The sequence below is a fragment of the Periplaneta americana genome, chromosome 14 (genome assembly GCF_040183065.1).
Source record: "Periplaneta americana isolate PAMFEO1 chromosome 14, P.americana_PAMFEO1_priV1, whole genome shotgun sequence".
Classification (NCBI taxonomy): Eukaryota; Metazoa; Arthropoda; class Insecta; order Blattodea; family Blattidae; genus Periplaneta; species Periplaneta americana.
Window position 1 is genome coordinate 122,958,135 of NC_091130.1, and position 21,900 is coordinate 122,980,034.

The 21,900-nt window shown below is 35.2% G+C and overlaps 1 protein-coding gene across 1 annotated transcript in view; it reads left to right on the top strand.

Annotated features, from left to right (window-relative positions):
• Positions 1-21,900, top strand: part of LOC138713023 (dipeptidase 1-like) — an 876,181-nt gene that overhangs the window by 424,088 nt on the left and 430,193 nt on the right. Inside the window, exon 5 of the mRNA XM_069844705.1 lies at positions 7,349-7,526. Within this exon, the coding sequence (XP_069700806.1) occupies positions 7,349-7,526 (178 nt within the window). The remainder of the gene's footprint in view (positions 1-7,348; positions 7,527-21,900) is intronic.

Genomic DNA, 21,900 nt, shown 5'->3' on the forward strand with positions numbered 1-21,900 from the left:
TCTCCGATTTTGTAGCAAGGCTACTGTATGAGGATTTTACGAATATTAAGTAGGAAAAAGATCAGATTTTATTGTTACTTATATAATTGTTATAACATTTAAATTACAATTATTATGCTGGGAATGTATACTCGCTCTTTTGATTACTAATGAAACATTCTCACAGGGATTGAAGCAGAAATTTCTTGATTCCCTGAGGTGGATACTTGACCGTTAAGCTATCACATCATCGTCTGCATGGATGACAAATTTTCACTGTGATATAATCTGGGTTCAGAGGAAGACGCCCACTAGGGGATTGTAGCTTGCAGATATCTGCGGACAATCCAGCAGCTAATATAACTCCTAAGCAAACAATGGAGTGACGCAACCATTCACCAACCAGAAAATCACACCACAAGTTCGTAGGCCACTAATGTACGGGATAGATTTTCGGAAGGGCATTATGATCAGTTACAAAACTTAATAAACGCCTTCTACTCCAAGTTAACTCCCTGTTAACTTTCTACTGCTGTATTTCTATTCTATTTACTCTTTTTTGTCTTAATTATACGGGGACATCATTTTATATTTACTAACATTTTTAATATTAACCTGGCTGTATCTTTGGATTAAAGGTCTAGAACCGGAAAAACATCTTCCTCCTCCTTCCAAGACTGGAGTTCGATGATACTGGCGTAAAATACAAATCATTTTACTAGGTATAGGACGGAAGAAAAGTAGTTCATCTATTTATGTAAACTAGGAAATATCGTAATTTTGAGTTTTATAATTTTCATTAGGTTTTTTTTTAATCAAAATACAGTACTTTATTAGCACTTAGTGTTTTTACTCACGAATTGAGCTATCACATTAGCGTACAATATAGAGAATGAAGTTAAATTGAAAACTAATCATAATACGGATATTTAAACACATTTTTGAAAATGGTGGCAGTTCATTTCGATACAGACTTCAGTTCTTTTGTGCAGATTATCGCATTATAGATTATTGTACCTAATTCCAATTGCCAGTTTCGTCCTTCGTACGAGTAACTCATGTTGAAATAATTCTCTACCTACTCTATAAATGAGTACCTTACGTACTGCAAATTTAATCTTCGTTTCTGTCCGATCCGAAAAGATAAAATTACTTAGACATGCTATCTACTGTCCGTTCAAGTGTAGCAGGGTCGTAGAAAAGGAGGGGGGAAATCACGTGACAGTTAATTACTTAACGAGGCCCTTTTATTTAAGTTATTTTAAACAGTTGTATAACATTACCTAGATGTCCAATTCCTAACAGAAATTAATGTTTTCAGAAAAGATCTAATACAGCCCAGCTACTAGACTTTACAGAGGGACGAACAGAAGTAGGTGGGGGAAACCGGGATGCAACGTAGGCAAACGGACGACAGTACCTGTGCGAAAATATTATTCAATATTTAAAGCTCTTTCGTCACTGGAAAACGCGAAAATAGTTCTGGATCGTACTATACTCACTAACTCAGTACTGCATACGCGGTCTTGGTTCTGTGTGGAGAACGATTGGAAGTTTAGTAGTAGAGCGGGTGGGAGTGAAGTACATTCAAAAACTCAGGTACAATAAAAATTGAAGTAAAAATAAATTGATGTCCCTGTATTGATTCTTCGTCTGAAGTTTTTCTTTCATTTCTCTTAGCTTCCCCTTTATTCTTTATTCCTTATATTTTCTATGTCTGACCGTGAAACTAGCGGGTGTAGTGGTGCAATTCTGAGTCACGGGCAGATCTTCTTATGGGGTAGAATTAAAGACATATCTACCATATGCGACCAACAACTAGAGAAGACAAGAAACAAATAATTAGAGAAGTCTGTGGGTCTCTCAGCTGTGTAAGTGCAATCACTTATGTTAGAAGGTGATCAGAGCAGTGTTTAGCACAGGGTGCCGTACGTTTTGAACACTTAAGTATATAAACAACATACAGCATTTTTCAGAAGATACCATTTTTGTTGCCTTGTGAGTAAACAATAAAAGTTAAGGAAAGAAAATTTTCAGTGAAAGTTTTTTTTTTTAAGTAGTTTCCATTGGTACCTTCAATGACCCATATTCTCATTTAAAATTTTGAAGTTGACCACAGGTACCACTACTTCCGGTAAGTTACGGGAAATGGTACTATCACCAATCGATTCTTTACATACGTTTCGGTTATAAAAATTGTTTTTATGAACAACCTGCATCACAAATTTTTCGAGAAAAAAGGCTGGTACGGGTGGTCTGAAACATCCGGTATATATGCAAACATTTTGTTCAGCCTTGTCTTTTAGTCACTGATACCTATAGAGAAATGTATATCGTGTCAGTGAAGTGTGCTGCGTAAGTGAAACGTGTTCCTGTCAGTGAAGCTTTATGGTTTATAGTGGCAGTGCAAAGTATTTGAACAGTGAAATGTTTTTGAAGTATTAGTGAAATCAGGATAGAATCAGTGAAATGTGTCGTAGTTCCAGTGCAGTCAGTGAGTTGACAGGGAAATGAGTGTAATTTTGAAAGGTATTGTGCAGATATGAACATATCATACTCGTGGGTTTTAGTTCGATCTTAGTTTTAAGATACAAATTACATTTATTTGAAATGTTATTTTAAGTGATCGTTTCATTGAATGTAGGATATTCCCTGTTGTTGTGATTATTATTATTATTATTATTATTATTATTATTATTATAAATTATTGTTAGTATTAATTATTAGTAATATTATTAATTGTATTTTTAATTAATAAGTTTATTATTGTCATTATTGAGTGTAATTAGTTACCACTGCCACCGGGTATATACCCATTGCAGTGTGAATAAATACATACATACATACTGTAGCTAGGTAGCACGCGAAATAATCGAAGTTCGTTCACGCGCTGATTCTTATACATCCCTGGAATACTGTATCCGAACACACTATTCCTAGAAGCTGCTGATCCTCTAGTATCATCACACATGATTGTTCTAAATGACTAGCACAGCTCAGCAAAACACTAAAATAAAAGTAAACGATAACCTCAAGCAACTACAGTGCAACAGGAAACGTCACTGCCTAATCGATTTCATAATGGGGGAGGGGGGGGGAAAGAACACAGAAATGTGGTCTATGCACGACTTTAAATTTCGGTTACGCTTGACCTGTATGGTCGGAGTATTGAATTAAAACTTGGTGATCGTATGAATTACGCATCAGAAAACACAAACGTTTTACTCAAAAAAGGGCACTTCCCCTAAAATGTCCAGTCCCTCAATTTTTTGAAACATTGTCGTCTTCGAAGTTATTAATTAATCTAATCAGTGAAATACGCTCAGTATCGGTAATTTGCATCTTTATCAGTACAATTTTGAAAAATAGATTAGAATATGATATTCTCAGACTTAAGGTATACATCGACTCTTAGAATAAAAATTCACATTTTCCCCTTAATGCCTTTCAACTTTGGTGACATGATTCTTGGGAGTAAACTAAACAATTCATATAATTCAAACTTGAAAATTGAATTTGGGGCGCCAAAGAAATATTTTAAATTAATAAAATTTGGACAGACCCAATTCCATTATAAATTGTCCTACAGTAAAACTTCTTTCGCCAAAATGATCTCCTACATCTGTTAAAAGTTACATGCAATAATTGAAGGGTTCAGAGCCATAGTGGGCCAAGCGCCATTTATTAAAAACGGAGAAAGCAAGGGTTAATGTTAAGTGAATATCATAGTTTAATGAAGATTGAGATATCATTTAGTTTTAATGTGTACACTTCATATTAATTGCTATATGTTCCCATTGAATTATGGTAATAACTTCATTTTAATTCTTATTTTCTATGGGTTTAGTAAATGGCGCTTGGCCCACTATAGTTCTGAACCATTCAATTATGCATTTATCTTAAACCGTTCATAAGGATACATGGATGATATGTCCACTACTTTATGTCCACAATCCAAATGTCCAGTTTCTTCTGGTCCTTTACATTAAAGTCCATTAATTTATACGTCCAGTTATTTAAAGTCCACTACATTACAAGTCCAATTGTAGTTGTGTCCATGGATTGTTTGTCCATAATTTAAAAGATCCACAAATCTGAAGTAATACGGTATCCAATTTTTAAATAAATCATCAGTCTGCTTTTAATATAATGGAAATATTACAGTCGACCAGATGTACATTATTTTAGAATATTAATATTACGTAATAACTATTATTGCAACATATGTTTATTCAATTATAAAAATACCATTAATTTGCTTCATTATCGTTTTTATCATAAGGAAGTTCTTCTGCATACAGTTTCAGCCGATAACTAATGCCTCTAAGATATCTGTCAACGTCACCGTTTTCTCAAAATACATGGTAATTCCGCACCATTTCCTCAATGTGTCTTGAATTTAAAGCTTAGGACTTCTTTATGGGAGAACGTATTGCCATATAATCTGCCATTAATTGATTTATTAATAACTGATTGTCATTTTGGTCCTTCTGCAAATTTTCGATGAATTCCATATGTTAGCATGGTGAGTTACTATACATTTCTGAAATTTGGTGTGCTATCCTTCTATTGTATTAATTGAAGGATTCAGAGCCATAGTGGGCCAAGCACCATTTATTAAAAACGGAGAAAGCAAGTGTTAAAGTTAAGTGAATACCATAGTTTAATGAAGATTGACATATCATTAAGTTTTAATATGTATGCCTTATATTACTTGCTATATGTTTCCATTGAATTATGATAATAATTCATTTTAACCCTTGTTTTCTACGGTTTTAGTAAATGGCGCTTGGCCCACTATGATTCTGAACCCTTCAATAATTGCTCTTTGAGTCCCATTCAGGACTGGATTATAAAAATTCCAGACATGCTGAGGAAAGCGAGGCGGCAACTCTAGTCTTCTACCTCTGGCAGATATCCCTCTTACGAAGGTTCTTTGTATGTGTAATGATAAATCTAATTCTGATTCCTCTACACCATCACATCTAGTGATGTAAGATGTATTATGGACATTATAATTAATTGACAGTAAAAATCATTGTATATAATGTATATGAAGAAAATTGATTGTGAATATATTTGTTTGTGAATTACATGTCTATGGACGTTATGTTCAGTGGACAAAACTCTAGTGGACATAACATGATTATGGACTTTCTTTCTTTAGACTTGATGAAAAATGGACCTAACTGTAGTGGGCCAATCATCCTGGAATCTTCAAAAGATATACTACATTATATAAACACTTTAGAAAAAAATATGTATATTTGTATATTTTTGTAAAAAAAAATTATTATAATCCATTTAAAATAATAATTTTAGTTTACAGTATATAGCCACATGTTCAAGCTTTAATTTGGTACCTCAATGAAGGCTTTTATCAAACTGGAAGTCTATTTTTTGTCCGTCGGAATGATCACAACTGTCGGAAAATATGAAATCGGAGAAAACAGACGCTGAAAATGGCGTAAGGTATAGATAGTATTGTTCGGTTGTACTTATTATAAATGCCCAAATAATTATAAAATTATTTAGATAATGGGTACAAGTTACAGTGAAACTTCTCATTTGCGGACATCGAAGGGACGTAACAATCTTTCCGCATCTGGGAGGTGTCCTTTATTGGGAGGGAGGATCCCCAATCCAACAGTTAATTTATAATATGCATTATGTATCCCTTCACGCTTTAAATGAAGTGTATTACTGTAGTTTAATTCTAAACACAGTATACTGTACTACAGTACATTCTTTGTAACTTTGAACTACAGTAGATAAGACCGAAAAAGGAAAATACAGTACTGTGCCATGCAATTTTATTCTAGATCTACAGTTATGCAGTACTGTAATTTATAGTTTTCAAATTAACCTTTACGTTCAGGTGCCATGTCTCTCGAAACAGAAGAACTAATTGAAGTGAAGAGAATAATCCTACTAACCCTATCATGTGTCGAATACAATTTCACGGTCGCGGAAACCTTGGACCCATCCGACAGATTAAATTTGATGACTTTGTTTATCCACCCAATTTCAGCTAACAAGGGGCAACCGGCTGGGCTAGTGGTAGCCTACGAGACCCTTATTCTTGAAATCTAAGTACTGTTCGCAGTCAGGAGGTAAAGCAAGCTTTAGGAGTGTGAAAAAGCTCTCCGTGTCCGTGTCTGAGAGTGTCTGTAAACGGCAGTTATATTTATCATTATTTCTGTATCAATTCAGTTGGGACATAAAAATCTGTCCGTAGGGGAATATGGGGCAGGACGGGGAAGGGGGCAGGACGGGGTATAGCCTCTATCTTCCCAACAAGTAGTGCAATCTACCGAATTTTTTTTTAGAACTTCGTCAACTCGTGTAAATATATCATCACACAACACTTACTGCCATTCCTTGCATCTCTTGAATGTTATTCGGTTGCTGCATCATATTGTATCATTCATTTGCAACTTTAAAGTGTCCTCTTGTCACACGTAAGTAGAAATGAGATTTATTTAGATAATCTGTTTTAATGTCATATTATAGAGTGCTTACCTGGCTTTTAATTCCGAAACTTTCTTAAATTTCGTGCGTTATTTTTCCTGCCAATACCTCGGAACTTAGAAATTGTGACTGTGGGGCAAAACGGGGTGGGGCATAACAGGGCAGTACGTCCTGCCCCACGTCATATTTAATTAAATTTCACCTCCTGTATTGGGTTGTTCGTTCTGTTGTTTGTCAGAAGAAGGTTGGATTAGATGCGTATCATGTCTGAAATGGGCTCACAATTGTTGCGCAGGTGTAGACAGTGAAGACTAGGATGCCACGTACATTTCCGTATTTTGCGAATGACTTTTTCTCAAGTAAACTTGTAAAATGTTTTAGTACTCACACTCTCAGTATATAATTTTTGTCACTTTTGCCATTTAATTATTAAAAAAAATTGACACCCCATTTTGCCCCATACGTGGGGCAAAACGGGGCAAAACACACATTTCGAAAAACTAATTTATTTTAAGGTTATAATGACCGGATTTCACTCGAAGTGCATATTTTTTTTACTTGTTTACAGTGTAATAAAAGCATATATGTCATAAAACCTATACATTTACATTATTTGATACCAAATAAAAACATTCAAACATTAACTACCCCGTCCTGTCCCATGTTCCCCTATATGAGGAGTGTCCGTATCTTGGGGATGTCCGTAGGGAGAGGTTTCACTGTATATATTTTTGAAAACTAGAAGAAATTAGCTTTCAGATGAGATAAAACATATTATTTACCATAATATTCAAGAAATCTGACATTTCTAGAGTCGATGTATATCTTAAGTTAATTTCATATCTTAGAAGAACTTTACTTCAACATCCGCGTATATAAGGTTGTGTTGTTGTTATAGGTACCATGGAGGTGCGCCTGAAGCCGTGGTGTGTGGGCGTCCTAGTGTGCCTACTATTCTCAGCCCTCGGCGTAGGACTGGGTGTGCCCTTAGCCCTAAGTGCGGCGGGCCCCTCTACTCACCAAGAGCGCCTAGAAGCTGTGAGACGCATCCTCAGGGACGTCCCTCTCATTGACGGGTGAGTGAGACTCATGGGTCGATAGCAGTCTATATCTCATTAACTTCCAGCACGTGACAACGGACACAGTTGCGCATTTCTACCTCCCGCGCTCTGGTAATTTGTACTTGCATGTTGACATGCTAATCAAACATAAGCTATATATCAACTCATATGATCATCCACTGCGTATAATTCCTGACAGTAAAAACATGACTAATTAAAATATATTACCCGAATGAAAAAAAAATGTCATCAGGATTGATGCAAACAGGAAATTAACTTTAAAAGTAATCGGTACATGTAATTTACGTATTTCATGATTTTTAATTATTGAATGGAAAGAGGTTTACTGATAAGATTTGCCTAAGAATCATTTTTTAGTAATAAAAGTATAGTAGGAGCCAGCGATTTTGGCACACGGATTTTTTTAATCGGAACTCCAGAGCGAGTTACTCACCGATGCAAGATCGGTTCATATCTCTGCAGCAAACAAACTGAAGCTGGAATGGGTAGGACATAAGGGTAAACCTACAGGCTCCAGATCCGAGTGGAATTAGATGGACAGTCACGTCCAAAACCTATACACATATATGATGAAAGAGTAATGGAACGGAGAAAAATTCTCTCCGGCGCACAGTGGCCTAGAATGCAAATTAAGCGGGACACATTAATAACTTTTCAGCTACCGAACAGATTTTTATGAAATTTTACACAGTAGTTACAGGTAGCATATATGTTTTGTATGCAAGCTTTCTTTACGTTGGTATAAGGGGAACTACCCCTTATAGGGGGGTGCATTTAGACAAAATTAGAAACTTTTCTCCTATCTGACAGATTTTTATGAACTTTTACAAACAGTTACAAGTAGCATATATGTTCTGTATACAAGCTCTGATTACGTTGGTATAAGGGGAACTACCCCTTATAGGGGGCGCAATTAGACAAAATTAGTAACTTTTCTCCTATTTAACAGATTTTTATGAAATTTTACACAGCAGTTACAGGTAGCATACACGTTTTGTATACAAGCTCTCGTTACGTTGGTATAAGGGGAACTACCCCTTATAGAGGGGCGAAATTAGACAAAATTAGTAACTTTTCTCCTATTTAACAGATTTCTTTGAAATTTTACAAAGCAGTTACAAGAAGCATATATGTTTTGTATACAAGCTCTGATTACGTTCGTATAGGGGGAACTACCCCTTATAGGGGGCGCAATTAGACAAAATTAGTAACTTTTCTCCTATTTAACAGAGTTGTATGAAATTTTACAAAGTAATTATAGGTAGCATGTATGTTTTGTATACAAGTTCTCGTTACGTTGGTATAAGGGGAACTACCCCTTATAGGGGGCGCAATTAAACAAAATTAGTAACTTTTCTCCTATTTGATAGATTTGTATGAAATTTTACAAAACAGTTACAAGAAACATATATGTTTTGTATACAAACTCTGATTACGTTGGTATAAGGAGAAGTACCCCTTATAGGGGGCACAATTAGACAAAATTAGTAACTTTTCTCCTATTTAACAGATTTGTATGAAATTTTACAAAGTAGTTACAGGCAGCATGTATGTTTTGTATACAAACTCTCATTACGTTGGTCTAAGTGTAACTACCCCTTACAAGGGGGCGCAATTAGACAAAATTAGTAACTTTTGTCCTATCTAACAGATTTTTACGAAATTTTATACAGTAGTTACACTTAGTACATTTGTTTTGTATACAAACTCTGTTTACGTTGGTATAAGCAGAAGTGCCCCTTACAGGGGGATGCATTTAGACAAAATCTTATGGGGGGAAATTTAACATTTTAGGCACCTTTTGGACACTCGGGAAGCTTATTTGGTACATAATTAACAAGCTGTAATCTTGAATTCCCTGAATTATACTGCGGAAGCAGATTCGGTTCACAGATATTGAAATAACTGCAACCGAGAAAAATGCCACTACTGCACCTCGAAATAATAGTGCTCATAAATTATTACTTCCGCCAATCTGCGCACCTTAAGACTAGATTTAAAATAGAGGTAAATAGTGGAGGAAGTAAAAAAAAAAAACATTTTTGGACGAACCAAAGGGGGTTTTTTTTCTCTACCTTAGCAAAGTCTGCACTCAATGGTTATATCTATATTTTGTCCCATGTCCATTCATGCTAATTTTACATACTATAATAACATTCAATGTAACAAAAACAAACAGTGTTACATACCTAAAGAACTACTTGACACGTTGGTACCAAATATGAATGGAATCGACCACTTACAACAGGGTTACAGCACAAAGAAAACGGCAGACTCGCGGCGCTTGCTGAGTAAGAATGCTGGTGGCGAAATGTGGCATGTTACCGGCTTCTTATCTCGCTATGCAGCCACCTCCGCTGATTAAGATAATCAATTGAGTGTTACTCAGTTATATAGGAAAAATAATTTAAGGGTTTACTTTCATTTTTTTACATGTCATTTTTCTGCATTTGTCCTCCTAAATATGGATTTTAGACCACTGTGTGGCGCCGGGATTTGAAGCCGGGTTTTCAGCTCTACGTGCTGATGCTTTATCCACTAAGCCACACCGGATACCCACCCCGGTGTCGGAAAGAATCGTCTCAGATTAAGTTCCAACTCTTGGGTTCCCTCTAGGTTTCCCGGCCAACTAGTCACTCATAACGAGTGCACCTCAGCACATGTGTGGACTTCAGTCCTCCGTTCATAGACATCTATGACGTAGATCAGAGGGCGGCCACTAGAGGGAACCCAAGAGTTGGAACTTAATCTGAGACGATTCTGTCCGACGCCGGGGTGGGTATCCGGTGTGGCTTGTGGATAAAGCATCAGCACGTAGAGCTGAAAACCCGGGTTGAAATCCCGGCGCCGGAGAGAATTTTTCTCCGTTCCATTACTCTTTCATATGATGACGCAGAATATCTGCATGGAAATATCATATGTGCTTCGGTACATTAAAATAATATATAAACATATAGCTAAATTATAGAACAACAGTAATCTATAATGTGTGCATGTACGTATATGAAAAGGGACCAGTTCCTGGCACACATTTTTCGAGATAATTCCAGTTGCCGCTGCATAGTCTATCCCTCGTTACTATAAAGTATAAAGACAATCTATATAATAAAAGAATTATTCTATAATGAACAGACTGACTGATTCGTCAACTTAAATCTCCTTGAAATCTATAATCTACGCAGGTTTCTGTTAATCTTTAGTCAATAGATAAGACAGAGTTTTACGAAATACGAATATTAAGAGATGGAAAATGGAAGACAGTAATGATAAAAAAAATTATACCGATTTATTTTTTTAACCAGCAGACGTGCAATCTTCAAATTTAAAACAAAGATTCACTAATAAAATTGGGTTAGACTATTCATCTCATCTCTCAGAATTGTTTCTAAAATATATAAGGAATGTAAAAAAATTCAATTTCATGTACTCCCTTGAAATAACTTTTCAGTTTTTTTTTACTTCCGAGCAGAGAGGAGAGATAAAGATTTGACGATTTTGAAAATTCATCGAAGTATATTTAACTAAAGTCGTAGGGGGTAGTTGGAAGGAACACGGTATTAGTGTCGAGAATCGAATCTCATACTCCACTTCGATAACGGTGAATGATATCATCGAGTTTTAGCGATGGATATATTTCAAATAGTGGGTAGTTATTCCTTCTATTGTAATATATTGTAATTCTCTATTTAAGGTGTAGTAGTTACAGTTAGAACATATACGTCTGTATGTAACTCATAGTGTAATTGAGGGTCCGTCTATGCTTATCTAATTAGGAACAATTAACTAAAAGTGTTGTTGACATTTTTAATGAATGTTGAACGCTTTCTACTCAACTGAGTCATTTTCAGGAACTACGCCAATGAATACATTAATTAAACTGTTTATATATAAATGTACATGTATATAATGCAACGCAATATGAATCATTATTAGAACTAAACAAGGTGCAGGCATCTGTTGTAAGTCAATAAAAATTAAATCATATCGATAGATCATTATACGGTACATGTGAGTTAAAATGTTACAAATTAAAGTACAAACTGTGATGCATTGAGTAGGCTATAACAGAGCGGGAACGTTTCGTAGGATTCCATTGTAGTTACTTGTATGAAGATTGAATACAGCTGTAATAGTAAACACAAATTTGTATGAGACGTCAACCACATGAAATTTGCATATCCACATGGCAACTATACATATCGATGTGTTTTAATTTTTATTGATTTACGACAGATGCATACACCTTGTTTAGTTTTAATAATGATTCGTATTGCATTGGATTATATATATGTACATTTATATACAGGATGTTTCCGAAGTAGTGTTACAAACTTTTAGGGATGATGGCGAAGAGCACATGTATCAATTTGAGATAAGGTACCTGGTCCGGAAATGACCGAGTCGAAAATTACAAGCAAAAATAGTTGTGTGGAAATGAAATAATTTTATTCCTCTGTACACATTATTTATGTGTATTTACCTGTACATCTTACACATACTGTCTTCATCTGACGTTGTTTACGTTGTCTATTTATATTATTTCATTCAGTGCGCTGTCTGAGGGATGGGGACAGGAAACTACACTAATGCAATGCAGATAGCGTAATGTGTAACGGACATGGTCGGTCCTGATATGCACATCTGTAGACAGCAGTGTATGTGTACAAGTTGCAGTGTCCAGTCGATCAGTCTAGTGAAATGGAGGAGTACACGAGAGCGGAATAAGCAGACCTGATTTTCGAATACGGATGAGCCAATGGGAACAGTAGACAAGCTCACAGATTGTATCGGGGCAAGTACCCACGTAGGAGACATCCGTCGCATATAATTGTTGCACGACTGTTCCAATAGATAAGGGAAGGAGGACACGTGGTGCCAAATTACAATTCCATTTCCAAACAAATATTTCTGCTTATAACTTTCGACTCAGTCATTTTCGGACCATGGTTCCTTATCTCAAATTGATACATGTGCCCTTCGCCATCATTCCTGAAAGTTTGTAACACCATCTCGGAAACACCCTGTATAAACAATTTTATTAATATATTCATTGGCATAATTCCTGAAGATGACTCAGTTGAGTTGAAAACGTTCAACATTAATTAAAAATGTGTACAAATAAATTTTAGTTAATTGTTCCTAATTTGATAAGCATAGACGAATCCTTGTGTTTAACTTAATAAGACAGCTTATCGGATACCCACTATGGCTTTTAATTTTTATAGTGTAATATGTAAAAAAGAGTCAAGTTTTTCGCCCAATATGAACATTCTCAAGTCGTTATTGACCATTATGCGTGTTTATATTGCCGTAAATCCCATTAAGAAAGTTTAGGTAAATTAAATGGAGGGGGGATGTTAACCCGACGGATTTTTGTTATATTTGGTGCAAAGTCAATTACGGAACTAGAACAGCGTGTGCGATGTTTATCGAACTATTACACGAAATTACTACACCCTCCAGCATTAAACTCATGAACTCGTAACTGGGTGCTGTAAACACCAGCATTGGCAATGCCATCTAGTGCAAAGGATCATTCGACTAAGGCAAATGACCCATATTGAAAGCGGGGTTTCACAATTATATTCGCTTCATAGGGTGACCCGATGAGCCTTCCCTTGGAGTGTCAGGGTGTTAAGCTTACATTTTACAGAAGATTATCTACAGTTCTCTCAATGGAGGTTTTGATTTACCTAGAGAAAATAAAAACTCGATTAGGAATTAATTGACTATTACACGATTAGAAAGTACGAGTATATAATATACAATTGATTTCCAAGAAATAGTCTGCCCAGGCATCCTGGGTTTCCAAAAACACAGAAAAACACACATATAAGAATAATAACGATTACAGTAAAATAGATGATTCAAATTGAAATGTGAACTAGGAGCTTAAATTTAAGAAATAATAAATTTGTACATATATTGTAACAGTCACACTAACGGATAGAAAGAGGGGGGATTATGATATTCCGTATAGGCTAAATGATTTTTCAAAATCGCCACAGACCCTTTAATGCTAGAAGTTATTATGTTTGGAATGATGTCATGGATTCCAAATGTTTTGATAGTGTTTATAATTGATCGTGGGATGGTGCCCCTCGCTCCGATCATTAAACCATGTACTTCCTAGGTGCCTTCCATCTGATATTTTTCTCGAAAATACGGAATAGTAGGCTAAAAAATTTGTTGTTTCTCTTTGTTGACCTCGGATGGTTGGGTCTGGCTCATCTCAAATCTAACAGTTGGGTCCAGTATAAAGCCTTTACTATTAGTGTTGTGTAGAGCCACGATGTCCGCTCTTCTAATTCCGCCGCCTTCAGACGCAACGCAGTGCACCTCTTCATGAACCTCGAAGGATCTTTTTCTAAGGGCTTGTGCTATTAATTTTCGGATGTTATGATGGCGTGAATTTCTCAGGAGTTCTCCATGCTGACAGGATCCTAGGACGTGTGCTAAGGTTTCAATCTCGTTGCAGTATCTGCAACGGAAGCCGTCCAAGGATCTCCCATGAAAACTTCTCACTGGTGCTACGTTAGCATTCATCTTAATTGCGTCCCACCATTCAGAGTAAGACAGACCCTCCTTAGAAAAAAATCCATTTATTTCCTGGATATATTCTTGAAATAAAAATAACACCTTTTCCTTCATGTGGAAGCGCACACCATTTGTCGTACTCTTGTTTCCTAAGATTTTGTCGTAGTTTATGGACATTGATGTTACCTATATCCAGATCTTCAGGTGGAATTTTTAACTTCATTGAACAGATTTTCTTTTCTGCTGCTATGTTCCTTGTAGAAACGACAAGAGGATTCGAGGTTCTCAATAATGTGTTGCAAATATTGAGATGCTGTAAATATGCCTTCCATTGAGCTTTGAAAACGCTGAGACCCTTATATTTACGTTCGGTGTACAACATCGCGTCGGGCGTGTCTCCTGGCAAACGTAAAATTTCCTTCACCGAACTTTTAATTAACTCATCCACATCTTCGAGAAACCGGTCAGAAAGCTGGTGAAGGGGAGCATTTTGAAGAGGATAAACGAGTTTAGGCCAAATATACATATTTATTTAGAATAAATGAAGTACTCTAATACAATAAAATCTTAATTGACTAACTGAAGTACTAAACTGTCTTGGAAATGCATTATTGTACCATCTCATGATAATACTATTGTACCATAATAGATCCCCTACTTTTTCTAGTGTTCATAAATGATCTTGCTCCCCTAATAAAAGATGGAGGTCATCCCATATTATTTGCACGTGACACAAGTATACTAATTACAGCCAATAACTCCAACACATTCAAATCTTCAACGGAAAAAAAAATCTCTACAAAATATGTGACTGGTTCTCAGTGAATAAATTAGTATTAAATTGTAACAAAAATAGCATAATTCAATTTAAATCCTCGTCAACGTCGCAAATTTCAAGCGCAATAATTAACAATAGATCCCTGTTAGAAACAACAACAACCAAATTTCTTGGCTTACAAATCGACAATGTGTTAAATTGGAGAAATCGTATTAAAGAAATTACCCCCAAACTAAATTCAGCATGTTTTGCTATTAGCTCTATGCAAAAGATAGTAAATTCAATTCCTTAAAAACAATATACTTTGCATACTTCCACTCGGTAATGAGTTTTGGAATAATAGTCTGGGGAAATTCCACAGATAGACACAGTATATTCCTATTACAAAAAAGAGTAATTAGAATAATAGTAGGTGCCAAATCTAGGGAATCGTGTAAGACTATTTAAAAAAAAAAATACAAATAATGGCCATGGCTTGTCAGTAAATTTCTTCATTAATAATCTTCCTAGTATGTAATCGTGAAAACTTTGTAACTAATTCAACAGTTTATAGCATAAATACACGTAAAAAATGACTTTCATACTCCATTGGCAAGTCTATCGTGCTATCAAAAAAAGGAGTGCGTTATATGGCAGTAAAAAGTTTTAATAGTCTCCCTATCGATATAAAAAATGAAACTCAAAAAATGAAATTATTTAGGGCCAAATTAAAGAAAAACCTAATTTCTCACACCTTCTATCATGTAGGTGAATTCATGACATTCAATAACGCTTCATGAAGTTGATACTAAAATTTTGTTTTGTACTATTAGATTATATTGTAAACCTCGTCTGTATATATTTCATTTAGAATGTGACTATAAATTAATGCTTTGTAATAGTATTAAGTTTGTTGACTTCTTCCATATTCTAGCTGTGAAGCAATGTATGAATACCATGGAATGTTAATAAATACAATACAATAAAATGCAATTAAATACAATACATCATTACAAATATTCCGCTAGATGGCAGTAGTATGTTATGAGCAGCTGAGGCCTATTTCACAGAAGTACAAGTTTATAGGAAGTAGTTACTGTAGCTAAAAACTGCAGTAAAAATATGTTACACAAAACATTCAAAAGTATACCTATAATTGTAACAGTGATTTATAAATGCAGGCCATGAGTGATGTATATAATAGGCTTTGGTTTACATAAAAGTCAACGTTGAAATTATACCAATAACACTTTCACTAGCCATGAATGTAAAACAGAATAGAATTACAACTATAACGCTACAACTAAATATGATACACGTAATGAAGAATAACTATGGACTTTTAGTACGTCATTATTGTCTTTAGATGTACCAGTGTATTAATGTGTCACGTAATTGATTCCTTATATATGCCTATGTAGCCTATCTTTATACTTTGACATACGTATATCCTCCATCAATGTAAGTCGTATACGTTTTTTTTTTGTGCTAGTTCATTTCTTACACGTATTATGGGAAAGCTGTTATTCAAATATTAAAATATTTACTTAACAAATGACTTAGGTGTACTCCGAAGAGAATATGATACCCCACCTAATAGCATTGCACTCTAAACATTCAACACGCTCTCCCTTAAAATTTTGTCTGTGTGGCTTAGGACTATATCATTCTCACCCCTTAAATTTATTTATTTATTTTTTTTGCTTGTTGCATAAGTTAACCATTGTAGACTTCGTTTTTCTACTTCTTCTCTTTTAATATACCGTTATATAGTTAATTTGTAATATTCAAGTTATTATTTTATTAATTTCTATCACTGTGTTCGATTTCTATTCGCAAACAGTTCTGTTGTTTGTATGATTTGAGGCTTTCTCGGCGTTGGTTCGCTAATATGTTTTCGCGGGATATCAGCCGAGTTAAGATTTTGGAATGCTCCAAGCTTTCGACTGCTATCTCTGCAGCCATCTTCAGGGAAGTGATGTCCGAACAGAAAGTCGAAAGGTTATATAGATGTTAGGCTGTCTCAGGTGAAACGGGATTGGTTGGCGGATCGGGCAATCCGGGGCCGGGAATTGACATCGCTCGTAAGCTCCGCCCCTCCCGGGATTCCTGCGTGAAGTTTGGCGGGCGGCGAGCCCTGTTCCGCCGGTTGGAATCGGTTGCCGTCTTCGGTCCGCCGCCGCCCGCCAAACTTCTCGCAGGAATCCCGGGAGGGGCGTAGCTTACGAGCGATGACAATTCCCGGCCCCGGATTGCCCGATCCGCCAACCAATCCCGTTTCACCTGAGACAGCCTAACATCTATATAAACTTTCGACTTTCTGTTCGGACATCACTTCCCTGAAGATGGCTGCAGAGATAGCAGTCGAAAGCTTGGAGCATTCCAAAATCTTAACTCGGCTGATATCCCGCGAAAACTTATTAGCGAGTTCTGTTGTTGTCCAGTACAAAAATATAAAATATGAATAAACAAATAAATAATAAATAAATAAATATAAAATAGATAAATGTGTAAAAATAATCAATAACTAAATTAATAAAATAATAATAATAATGGTAATACTTTATTCCAGAACAAAGATGAATATATTACATTTATATATATAAAACACTCTCGTAGTTCCAGTAAGAATGAGTTACTTACTCGTGCTCAGGGGGCATTCACATAATTTTTAAGACATTTTATTAAATAACAGAGTAAAAAACAAAAGGGAAACAGAAGAAGAAACAACACAGATACCACAATAATTGAACTTTAAATTTTCCCTCGAAGCAGCACTTTTTAATTATTTTTTGAAATAAGGAGCATTAGCATATTGTATGTTTGGTAATTTAGTTATTATCTTGGTATAAACCCTTGGACAGAAGTTGCTACTGTGATTATTTGCTACAATTGTGATACATTTAGGTTCCGTGAAGCATATGTTGACTGATATATTGGTTGTAAGTTTATATATATATATATATATATATATATATATATATATATATATATATATATATATATATGCAGAGTGTTTCAAAATTACGGGACATAATGTGTATTTCCCACATGTAGACAATCAAAATAGTTCATTACAACATGTGTCCGGAAATGCTTTATTTCCGAGTTATGGCCTTCACAACATTGAAATTCACCGGAACGTTTTTCTTTCCGCAGGTCGTTGCCGTCAAAGGAGACATTAAGAGGGCACTCTGACAGTTCATTCCGAGGCAAAGGTTACATTCAGTGTTGTGTAGGCGTTAGACTGTGCGACATGTATTCAAATCAAACAGACTTACGGGGCAGGCGTACACGTACTTCCTTGAAAACACCATACCTCATGTTTTAGAAGACACTCCACTGATCAATCGTCAACACATTCACTTCTTGCATGATGGCGCTCCTGCACACTTCAGTCGTACGGCTCGTTGGTACTTGGATCGAAGGTTCCCTGATCGATGGATAGGTAGAGGTGGCCCAATTGCCTGGCCTCCACGCTCACCTGATCTGAACCCTCTCGATTTCTACTTGTGGGGCCATTTAAAATCATTGGTTTATTCGTCTCCGGTGCCTGATTTGGAATCCCTTCGCAATCGAATTGTGGCATGTTCTGAGGACATACGCAATACTCCTGGAGTTTGGGATCGTGTTCGCAGGTCAATGAGACATCGATGTGAGGTCTGTATTCAAGCAGGAGGTGGACATTTTGAACATCTTCTGTAATGACAACGACCTGCGGAAAGAAAAACGTTCCGGTGAATTTCAATGTTGTGAAGGCCATAACTCGGAAATGAAGCATTTCCGGACACATGATGTAATGAACTATTTTGATTGTCTACATGTGGGAAATACATACCTGAAATTATGCCCCGTATTTTTTAAACATCCTGTATATATATGTATATGTATATATAGTATAAGAATTCAACAATCTTCCTCAACTTGGTGAGGTTGCCAAAGACAAATAATGTTAAACAGTAACATTTAAAATGACATTAAAAATGTCTTACAAGAAATTTATTTACAAGAAATTAAATTTGCAGTAGATAATATTTCACATAATTAAAATTTATAAAATAAATGCAGATAAAATAGACTGAGAAAATTCAACTGTAATTTGAATTGGAATACAAATGTCGCCGTAAAAACTGCTATAATATAAATTTCCTTAATTGTTGTTGTTGGGACTCCAAATTTATGACAGAATGATGCAAATTGTTTTTTTTTTATGTTCCCTCTAGCGCCCACCATTAATCCGATGACTTCTATATCCCTGAGTTGATATGATGTTTTGTAATAAGGGATAGTGAGTTCATAAATTCTCCTTCTCTCTAGATTAACTTCCTCAGGTTGATCCTGATGCGTCTCGAATCTTATGGTCGGATCTAGAATATAACGTTTTGCCTCTCCAGGTTTAAATGTTAGAATATCAATATGCCGATGATTTCCAGTATCCGCTATTCCATGGACTTCTTCATAGGTGGTGTAGCCATTGGTCTTAATGCATGCTGCGATTACAGACCTGATTTTGTGATGTCTGCTGTTACGAAGAGTTTTGCCAAATGGGCATGAACCCAAGACAGAGACTTTTGTGTACAAAATTCAATAATACATTTTTATAAGTTTGATGAAAGTCAAATACTTCAAATTCAGAATACAACGGTTCTGAAGCATAGTCTAGAATTTATGAAGACATACATAAATAAATAAATACATAAATATATATATATATAAATAAAGAAGGAAAATAAATAAATAAATAAATAAATAAATAAAAAAGTAAATAAATGAATAAATAAATAAATACAGAAGGAAAAGAAATAAAAAAATGAATAAAGAAATGAATGAATAAATACATACATACATACATACATACATACATAAGTACATACATACATACATACATACATAAAGAAGGAAAAGAAATAAAGAAATAAATAAAGAAATTAATAAATAAATACATACATAAATAAATAATAAATAAGTAAATAAGGAAGGAAAAGTAATAAAGAAAGAAATAAAGAAATAAATAAAGAAATGAATAAGTAAATAAATAACGAAATAATGAAATAAATAAAGAAGTAAATAAATAAAGATCTAAAGAAATACAGAAATAAATAAAGAAATAATTAAAGTAATAAATAAATCAATAATTTGCTGAAGTTGTCGCTTGTTTAGGTGAGATTGAAGTCGGTTTTAAATTATCTTGGGATTCTTCCAAACTGTTTAACATAAAATAAATTTTCTCTGAATACAGAACTAGCATACTGGCCCCAATAAAATACAACTCTTTACAAAGAGGTTCACTATTTGGTCGAGAAATCCAACCCAGACTATGTTGGAACGCGCTGTGAGCCAAACGTAATCCCTTATTCCCATTCATGAAGGTGGGTTGAGTTCAAAATAGTAGGAGTGGATACTGCAGGAGATTATTCGAACTCTCCTACGTCGACTTCTTGCAAATCCCTCTTCAATTACAGCTGCTCCCACAGGAGGATCAACGACTTTACAACTGTAATATTACGAACACAGTTGAGATACGGTAAGGAAAAGGTCAATCTGGTACTGTGGAGTCGTTTCTTCGCGTGCTGTCAGTACTGGATTTCAAATAGGATAAATTTGAGGTTAAACACACGTACCATATCATTATCACTATTATTCTTCCCAGTTCTAAGATATATGAACAATGGCCTTAGTTGTAGTTTAATTAAATAATGTTTCTTGTAAAAATGTACCAGAAAGATATATTGTACGATAAAAAGAGCGGGAAAAGGGTCTATACGAAAAACCAAAGTTTCAAGTTAGAATTTGTTGCAGTATCCTCACTAATTTATTAATTTATAACAGGGCCGGCAAGGAATACTGCCCACTTTGGCAATACATAACTGGAAACATATCCGAGTGGATGAGGTATCTGCAGTAATGTGTGGTGACGTGCACTATAGTCGACGGCAATTCGGAAGGCGGTAGCCTGCTAGCGTTTGCGTCGAGAGAGACAGATAGAGAGAGCAAGGCAGCGTACAACCACAGTCTACTATATACAATCGCGAAGCTCAATATGTAGTAAAAATGCAAACACGGGTAGTTGCCCACCACTAGGATCGCTACTATCGCCTCATCATCGCAGATCTCTCTCCTAGTAGACGACAAAATATGTTACACTTTCGTTGTGTTCTTTTGTTAAACTTAACACCTTCCTTCCATTATTGAAATATGAAATGCATAAAGTTAATTTATTATTTTAATGAAGTATATTAAATTCCACCATAAACTCGTAGATACCTGCAAGAAATAGGTTAATATTATTTCTGTTTGTGCAAAACGAACTGAAATTTACTATAATCGCTTCACTCATTCAAGATTATAGCGATAATTAACTATGAAACCAATAAATATTAATTTGCATTTCCCTTTACAACAATAATAATGGAAATATGAATTAATGGAGTAACTTATGTGTACCGGTACATGTAGTGTAGGCTTACGTAGTTAACAAAGTGGGATGAGGTTAAGCAATAATAATCATACCAGAATTGGAAATAAAACGTGATCAATAAATTTTATTGTAACAGACTTTTTCTACGTCTCTACTAAAGTAACAAATAAAAATAACAACAAAATTAACAGCTATAATTAAAAACATATCCTTTGAAAAAAAAAAGTAGGCCTAAGGAATAATAATCCCACCAGAATTGAAAATAAAACGTGATCAATAAATTTCATTAAAACAAACTTAATTTTTCTACGTCTCTAGTAAAATATTATTATTCCAATTATTGTATTTTAGCCATTAACATTTCCATTACAACCAATAACGAACATTTTACAAGCATCAATGTGAAATACGCAACGAGCTAGCACTCGATGGAAATACGATTCAGTCCAAAGTCGACCGTGGACAGTCTATTGTTTCTAATTGCTAACCGCTTGGAGCGCTTAATCACGAGATTTGCAGAAAATCACCTTAAGCTTCGCGACTGTATTTAGTAGACTGTGGTACAACATTGCCACATGGTACTTCACGCGCACGTGCAATACAAATAGCGCAGGAGAGAATTTAAGTAATTGATTAACTAGCGGACTTACTCGTGT